This window comes from Oncorhynchus mykiss, chromosome 18 (assembly GCF_013265735.2).
Source record: "Oncorhynchus mykiss isolate Arlee chromosome 18, USDA_OmykA_1.1, whole genome shotgun sequence".
NCBI lineage: Eukaryota > Metazoa > Chordata > Actinopteri > Salmoniformes > Salmonidae > Oncorhynchus > Oncorhynchus mykiss.
In genome coordinates this window covers 20616247-20624893 of record NC_048582.1, presented here as the reverse complement: position 1 = coordinate 20624893, position 8647 = coordinate 20616247, and the positions used below count along the sequence as shown (strand labels likewise).

Genomic DNA, 8647 nt, shown 5'->3' with positions numbered 1-8647 from the left:
TGAGTCTTAAATAGTGATTACTCTGCCCACTAGTGGTTATACAATAATACTGCACTGTCATTTAGGACTACGGTCAGACCTAAAGTCTGACAATACAGTTTAGACCAGAATAAATAACACAGACAATATGTTTATGAATATTTCCACTATAATGACTCCAAGCATACAGTTAGTGACAGATCAAATGACTTTCTCTGTGAAACCAGGATGGATTGAATCATTTCCTCATCTGATCATCTACATAATCTGACTATTTTAGAGGCCAGTATTAAATCAAAGAAAAGGCTTATGAAAAATGCATATGGGAAATTGTGTAAATTTGTCAGCGGATTGAATTTGGAGAATTTGACACAAAGCATTCGTCACAAAAATACATTTTCCCCTCAGAGCGTCTCGGAGACTTGCAAAATGTAGAAAATGACAGGGTGAAACGGCTTGTCCCGATCTATCAAACCGTATTGTATGGTTGTTAAATAATTATCATTGGTTGTAGTGGCAGTAAGCAGATAACCATTGTTCTACATATCAAGGCTGTACTTGGGTTGGTGGTTACTGTCAGTTCTGGTTTGTTATGTCATCTATACACACAAAACAGGTGAATTGGATTTAGAAACATACTTTCTCTTTTAAGAGACCACTTGTACACTACGTTCAGATCAACCAAAGAAAATATAAATGGAAAATGAATACCAAACATCCACATATTTGATATGTATAAAATAATATAATTGGTGAAACTTATGATGCAGTCATTGATTTGTGCAGAACCTCAGACCCATCTAAATAAGATTATACTATTTATGTATCAAAATAAATCGGAAAAGTGTTTATACAAATGCTAGCCTTGTTCAGTAACCTTGTTCAGTAACCTTGTTCACTAGCCTTGTTCAGTAACCTTGTTCAGTAACCTTGTTCACTAGCCTTGTTCAGTAGCCTTGTTCACTAGCCTTGTTCAGTAACCTTGTTCAGTAACCTTGTTCACTAGCCTTGTTCAGTAGCCTTGTTCACTAGCCTTGTTCACTAGCCTTGTTCAGTAGCCTTGTTCACTAGCCTTGTTCAGTAACCTTGTTCACTAGCCTTGTTCAGTAGCCTTGTTCAGTAGCCTTGTTCAGTAACCTTGTTCACTAGCCTTGTTCAGTAACCTTGTTCACTAGCCTTGTTCAGTAACCTTGTTCACTAGCCTTGTTCAGTAGCCTTGTTCAGTAGCCTTGTTCAGTAACCTTGTTCAGTAACCTTGTTCACTAGCCTTGTTCAGTAGCCTTGTTCACTAGCCTTGTTCAGTAACCTTGTTCAGTAACCTTGTTCACTAGCCTTGTTCAGTAGCCTTGTTCACTAGCCTTGTTCACTAGCCTTGTTCAGTAGCCTTGTTCACTAGCCTTGTTCAGTATCCTTTTTCAGTAGCTTTGTTCAGAAGAATTGTTCAGTAACCTTGTTCACTAGCCTTGTTCAGTAGCCTTGTTCACTAGCCTTGTTCACTAGCCTTGTTCAGTAACCTTGTTCACTAGCCTTGTTCAGTAGCCTTGTTCAGTAGCCTTGTTCAGTAACCTTGTTCACTAGCCTTGTTCAGTAACCTTGTTCACTAGCCTTGTTCACTAGCCTTGTTCAGTAACCTTGTTCACTAGCCTTGTTCAGTAGCCTTGTTCACTAGCCTTGTTCACTAGCCTTGTTCAGTAACCTTGTTCACTAGCCTTGTTCAGTAGCCTTGTTCACTAGCCTTGTTCACTAGCCTTGTTCAGTAACCTTGTTCACTAGCCTTGTTCAGTAGCCTTGTTCAGTAACCTTGTTCACTAGCCTTGTTCAGTAGCCTTGTTCAGTAACCTTGTTCACTAGCCTTGTTCAGTAGCCTTGTTCAGTAGCCTTGTTCAGTATCCTTTTTCAGTAGCTTTGTTCAGAAGAATTGTTCAGTAACCTTGTTCAGTAGCCTTGTTCAGTAACCTTGTTCAGTAGCCTTGTTCAGTAACCTTGTTCACTAGCCTTGTTCAGTAGCCTTGTTCAGTAGCCTTGTTCAGTAACCTTGTTCACTAGCCTTGTTCAGTAACCTTGTTTACTAGCCTTGTTCACTAGCCTTGTTCAGTAACCTTGTTCACTAGCCTTGTTCAGTAGCCTTGTTCACTAGCCTTGTTCACTAGCCTTGTTCAGTAACCTTGTTCACTAGCCTTGTTCAGTAGCCTTGTTCACTAGCCTTGTTCACTAGCCTTGTTCAGTAACCTTGTTCACTAGCCTTGTTCAGTAGCCTTGTTCAGTAACCTTGTTCACTAGCCTTGTTCAGTAGCCTTGTTCAGTAACCTTGTTCACTAGCCTTGTTCAGTAGCCTTGTTCAGTAGCCTTGTTCAGTATCCTTTTTCAGTAGCTTTGTTCAGAAGAATTGTTCAGTAACCTTGTTCAGTAGCCTTGTTCAGTAACCTTGTTCAGTAGCCTTGTTCAGTAACCTTGTTCAGTAACCTTGTTCAGTAGCCTTGTTCAGTAACCTTGTTCAGTAACCTTGTTCACTAGCCTTGTTCAGTAGCCTTGTTCAGTACCCTTGTTCAGTAGCCTTGTTCATCTCCTATTCACTACTGTATTATTACACTTTAGCCAACTGGTATATAAAAAACATACTTAACAAATCATGCTATTAGTATTCTCCTGTTTAAAATATCTAATTGAATGACCTTGAATAATAATACTGACGCTATTACCGAAAAAAATGCTACTGTGTATAGCTGTAAAGTTTTGCTTACAAAATACATACACACACACTCTCTCTCTCTCTCTCTCTCTCTCTCTCTCTCTCTCTCTCTCTCTCTCTCTCTCTCTCTCTCTCTCTCTCTCTCTCTCTCTCTCTCTCTCTCTCTCTCTCTCTCTCTCTCTCTCTCTCTCTCTCTCTCTCTCTCTCTCTCTCTCTCTCTCTCTCTCTCTCTCTCTCTCTCTCTCTCTCTCTCTCTCTCTCTCTCTCTCTCTCTCTCTCTCTCTCTCTCTCTCTCTCTCTCTCTCTCTCTCTCTCTCTGTTATATAGCTGGCATCAATCTGACACAACTCAAATAAATGGTAATCTTGAATACAAGCACATCCCTCTTGCTCTGTCTTTGTTTGCCCTGGCTATTTGCCACATCATGAAAAACAATCACCAGTATCATATCCCTAACATTTAACCAGGTTACCACATATCCTCATACAAAAAGCACCACTACAAGAATCTGACAATGTCAATTACATGGAACCCACTGATTTCCCATTCTTCCAAAGTAGAAAAGATCAGCTGAATACATGTTCCAGGTCAAAGGTCAAATATCATCTCCCCCGCATTTTGTTTCCCAACACAACAACCCCTCAGGCGCTGCTAACGTTCTCTTTCCTGCATCTCCATCGTACTGTGGGGGGGCTGTTAGTCCCCAGGTGGAGCTGTTGAGTACTGTTCAGCTCCTCTCCCCCACCAGCTAGTCAGTCAGTGTGTCCAGGAGAACAACGCTTTGGGTTATTAATCGATTGCCTATTTCAATCCTAGCAAAAGCTACTCCGTGAACACACACACACTCCAACCGCAAGCACCCCTATAGGCTTATTTATGATGAGCATATCATCCTACTGCTACAGTATGAAAACCAGCCGTGAGGCTCCTTGTAAAACTAAACTAAATATATATATTTAATGGTAGAATATATAGATGAAAACAAATTAACAGATGACTGAATAAATTAATGGGAAGTACTGATTACCGGTTGTTGTGTGAGCTGCTCAATTGATTTGACAGGATGCAACCGTTTTGTGTGTGTGTGCGTGTGCGTGTGCGTGTGCGCGTGTGTGTGTGTGTGTGTGCGCGCGCGTGTGTGTGTGCGCGCGTGTGTCCGTGCGTGCGTGTGTGTGTGTGTGTGTGTGAGTGAGTGCATATCTGTAAAAGAAAATGTCAATACTATGTGATTGTGTTACTTGTGAATGTGTAATCAGTTCATCTGTGCGTCTACAGTGTGCATTCATGCATTGTGTGTGATCTGTCACAGTATTAGTACTATGTAAATAGATAAACATAAACATTGACACACCGTACCTTATGGAGATAAAGAAAGACCTTCAACCAAATAACAGGTTCTGTTCTCCCACAACCTTGCAGTGTCTCAGATTAAAAAGGCAGCCAGCTCACCTTGAATTCTTCAGTAGGATCCTTGACATTACTTTGTACACATTACGTCAGAAACATGTGAAACACTTCTCAGGCAGTGGTTCACTGCTTTTTTTTGCCTGTAGTGAGCCTCACAGGCTGCGTTATTTCTGAAGAGGTGTCGTTTCAGAATGAGGGGTGCTGTAGCTCTGCTGGTGTTGCTGCTCTGTCCGTCTGGGACATGGACTCAGGGAGAAAGTGGAGGGGACAGAGAGAGTTTGGTAGAGAGCCACGGGACTGAAGATACAGAGACGACTAGCAAGCAGACGACCGGCCAGACCATCACAACCCCTGATATCTGGGGCGAGGTAGAGGAGCTTAGAGACATGGTGGATAACTTGGGAACCGTGGTTTTGGAGCAGAGACAGAAGCTGAGGAACATGGAGAAACAAGTGGAAAGAAGGTGGAGAGAAAAAAGGAGCAGAGGAGCTGAGGCCAGACTGGAGAGTGAGAATGCTGGTATTTATGGAATTTGGTTCATTATGACCTCGTTTCAGTGCAGGATGAACATGTTTGTGAGAATTGTTTTGTTTCCATAAATCCAGCTATGGGGACCAGACTGAGTCAAATCAAAAATCAAATCAAATTGTATTTGTCACATGCGCCGAATACAACAGACCTTACAGGGAAATGCGTACTTACAAGCCCTTAACAATTTTCTTAAAACTACATTGTTGGTTAAGAAAGTATTTACTAAAATAAACTGAAGTAAAAATAAATAAATGACAAATTAATTGAGAGAGAGGTGGAGGACTTGAAAGAACAGAACATGGGTAGAGGCCTGTTTTGTTTTGTAACACAAATTAATTTGTTATAATGAGGTCAGATTAGAGGAGGATCATGATCTTACATTTTCTCGTAATTCTAGCCATGGGCGCCAGACTGAGTGCCAGTGAAAGGGAGGTGGAGGAGCTGCAGAGAATGAATGCAGGTAATGTCATTTGTCCACCAACATCAGTTGTATATCGTTAGAAAGAAAGGGTCATGAATAAAACTGTATTTGTAAAATTGTCCATGAAAACTGTTTATAGACCGTTTATTTATGCTTATTTCTCATATGAACTCACTTCATATTTTAGCCCTGGAGGCCAGAGTGACAGACAGTGAGAATGGGAACACAGGTAAATCAATGTGACCGGATTCTGGATCGTAGGCGTTTGTTGCCTTTTCCTAACTTCCCTGAACTTTCATGTGCTTTAATTACAAAAGTGTCTGGGATCTGCTAAATGATGACCCTAGTTTCGTCAAGGAGAAAGCACGGAGCTATGTAGGGAGAAAGGCAGGATCCCATGTTTGAGATAAAGGAGGGGGATAATAGACTACTTCCTGGAGGACGACGCCACGCTGACTCATTCGTTTCCATGTGAATTCTTAAAAAGATGGGTGGGGCGAAGGCCTAAGAAGGTGTGAACAAGGCTGAATGGGCGTAAACAAAAAAAGAGCCCTCTAGAAAGTGTGAAAATCATTCAAGGGCACTTTTGCCTCCTACTTGTCTCCAAATTGTAATAACAGGTTTATCAAATATCAAAGAAGCATAACGTAATTATATCATATTATATGCCACTTTGAAGCTAAGTCTGTACTTAGCTTCAAGTCTGAGTCTGTACTTAGCTCACCTTCCTGAGTTCAGTCACATATATTTATTTTTTATTGAACCTTTATTTTCTAGGCAAGCCAGTTAAGAACAAATTCTTATTTACAATTACCCCGGCCAAACTCGGCCAAAGCTGAGCCAATTGTGCGCCACCCTATGGGACTCCCAATCACGGCCGGATGTGATGCAGCCTGGATATATGAAATCATTCTGCTTAAAACAGAGAGTTTAAGCATCATTTGACTAATCTGTCTTTTTGTAATGGTAGCTTTAGAGGCCAGACTGAATGCCAGCGAGGGGATGGTGGAGAAGCTGAGGAGAGAGAATGCAGGTAAACTCCATGGTGCATGTACTGTAGGCCTACGATTGCACATGCTTGTAATCTAATGGAATGGCTGTTGGGCTGTTGGCGAATCAAAGCGTTTTTTATATTTTGCTCCATGGCCGAATGCGTTCGTAATATGATAAATGTCGCAGATTGCATCTTTGTTTTTCACTTAAACCTTTCGTTAGGATTTCATTTCTATGTTTTTTTAAGGTGATTTTCGTCTTCATCAGAACCATATTATGCATTTTACCATGTTTGTTTTTGTCTTTAATCAGTGATTTGAATTCCCTCCTCTGTGTTCATAGACAGACCAAAGGTGGCCTTCTCTGCTGGTTTGACTAACGATGGACATGTAGGACCCTTTAATAGTATCACCACACTAGTATACAGAAGGGTCATCACCAACATCGGCAAGGCCTACAACCCAAATACAGGTTTTGAACATTCTAAGACCCCCTTTTCACTTTGTATTCAAATGTGACCTGGGATCAGATCATGTTCACATTAGACATCTGCTATCAGGCAGGTGTACACATGCATTGTAATTGTGTCATCTTTATCCCATATAAAAACATGTAGACAACCAGCTATTCCAGCATTGCTAACAGTGTCTGTGACAGTCTGTTAACGTATTTGACTCTCCTCTGATGCAGGTGTCTTCACAGCACCAGTGAGAGGACTCTACTACATCAGATTCACTGCCATGGGTCTCAAGGGTCCACAGTCCATAGGTGCCTATATTTACCACAACGACAAGAGTGTCATGTTCAATCACCAGAACAATGACAATGGGCGTAATAGGTTCTTGTCTAATGCGTTGACTCTAGAGCTGGAGGCCGGGGATGTGGTCTACATGCGTCTCCCAGTAAATCAGGAGCTCTATGATGAAAAGTCGAGTAACTACAGCACCTTCAGTGGCTTCCTGCTCTTCCCTATGTGAAGGGGGCACTCTGGTGTGAGTTTGAGATCAATCAATTATCCAGATCATTTGCACCATTGATGTAAAGCGACTCCTTCACTCCATCCAGGCTTTTGCTTGTATTTTTGACAATGAGAATTGCAGAGGAAAAAGAAAATGAGATAATATATAATCATAAAAATGAATGATTTATTTGATTTGAAAATGTAAAAGGTTGTTACATTCATATGTTGATGGACATAAGGTTAAAGCACAGCATTGATTTTCACTGCTACACAGACGATACACAGCTTTACATTTCCTTGTCACCAGAGTATTTTAGCTCCACAGATAAAGTATTAGACTGTATTAGTGAGTTAAATACCTGGATGGCTCACAACTTCCTCCAGCTAAATCAAGACAAGACTGAGATACTTATTATTGGAGCCAATTATTAGAGAGAATTTGGCTCACATTTTAATTTACGGGCAATGAAGGTGAAACACCAGGTACAAAACCTAGGTGTCATTTTAGAACCTGAACTCAATTTCAAATCACACATTAGGAATGTGACCAAAATAGCTTTTGACCACCTGAGGAATATTTCCAAGGTGTGGCTGTTTCTCTCTCAGGCTGATACAGAGAAACTCTTTCCATGCTTTTATTACAAGCAGACTACTGCAATGCTCTCCTGTCTGGTCTGCCCAAGAAAGCCATTGGTCAACTGCAAAACATACAGAACTCTGCAGCCCGGGTACTGACCAAGACCAGACGTAGAGCACACATCACATCAGTTTTAAAGTCTCTGCACTGGCTGCCTGAGGGTTTTTATATCAATCCACAATTGTGCACCCCAATACATGTCAGACATACTATTAAGTTATGTACCCAGATGGTCCCTCAGGTTTTCTGTCCCCAAAGCCTAGGACCAAGAAGTATGGAGAGGCATCCTTTTGTTATTATGCCTCCACAGTCTCTGGAATAGCCTGCCAGAGAACCTGAGGGGGGCTGAAACTATAGACATAATTTAAAAGAGATCTTTTTAGTTTTGCTTTACCTAAGGGTGCTTTTTAGTTGTTCAGTCTTTGTTATTCTTTATTTTATCCTCCTATTTCAGTTTTGAATTAATGTTTTTTTTTCCCGTGAAGTGCATTGTGTTGCGTTCATGTCTGAAATGTGCTGTATAAATAAAGCTTGATTTAATTTGATCTAAAAAGGCCCTGCTTAATCAAAGGCTTTATTAATTCAATCTCTAATGTGACTGACACTATATGATCCTACATTAACAGTATGTTGTAACCTCAAAGGTTTCCCTCATTATTATGCAGATGTTCAAGGCATCTGACACGAAACACTATAAATACAAACGTATGTGGACACCCCTTCAAATTAGTGGATTCATCTAGTTCAGCCACACCTGTTGCTGACAGGTGTATAACATCCAGCACACCGTCATGCAATCTCCATAGACAAACATTGCCAGCAGAATGGCCTTACTGAAGAGCTCAGTGACTTTCAACGTGGCACCGTCATAGCATGCCACCTTTCCAACAAGTCAGTTTGTCACATTTCTGCCCTGGTAAACTATAAGTGCTGTTATTGGGAAGTGGCAACGTCTAGGAGTAACAACGGCTCTGCCGCTAAGTGGTAGGCCACACAAGCTTACAGAACGGGGCCGCAGAGTGCTGAAGC

At 41.2% G+C, this 8647-nt stretch overlaps 1 protein-coding gene across 2 annotated transcripts; it reads left to right on the top strand.

Annotated features, from left to right (window-relative positions):
- The first annotated feature begins 4174 nt into the window (after positions 1-4174).
- LOC110495796 (collagen alpha-2(VIII) chain) lies at positions 4175-8160 on the top strand. 2 transcript variants are annotated; one of them, XM_021571235.2, is made up of 6 exons: positions 4175-4594; positions 5004-5066; positions 5215-5256; positions 5998-6060; positions 6363-6491; positions 6711-8160. In XM_021571235.2, exons 1-6 carry the CDS (start codon positions 4267-4269, stop codon positions 6995-6997), a joined length of 912 nt encoding a protein of 303 aa, XP_021426910.1. In that variant the 5' UTR covers positions 4175-4266; the 3' UTR covers positions 6998-8160. The 2 variants fall into 2 exon arrangements, with proteins under 2 accessions (XP_021426910.1, XP_021426911.1); XM_021571236.2 differs by lacking the exon at positions 5215-5256.
- The last annotated feature ends 487 nt before the right edge of the window (positions 8161-8647 follow it).

Bases quoted from the DNA above. Each gene is read 5' to 3' on its own strand.
- LOC110495796 (XM_021571235.2), top strand. From the start codon at position 4,267: ATGAGGGGTGCTGTAGCTCTGCTGGTGTTGCTGCTCTGTCCGTCTGGG. The intron at 5,067-5,214 runs GTAATGTCATTT...TTCATATTTTAG, and splicing joins GCTGCAGAGAATGAATGCAG to CCCTGGAGGCCAGAGTGACA. The intron at 5,257-5,997 runs GTAAATCAATGT...TTGTAATGGTAG, and splicing joins CAGTGAGAATGGGAACACAG to CTTTAGAGGCCAGACTGAAT.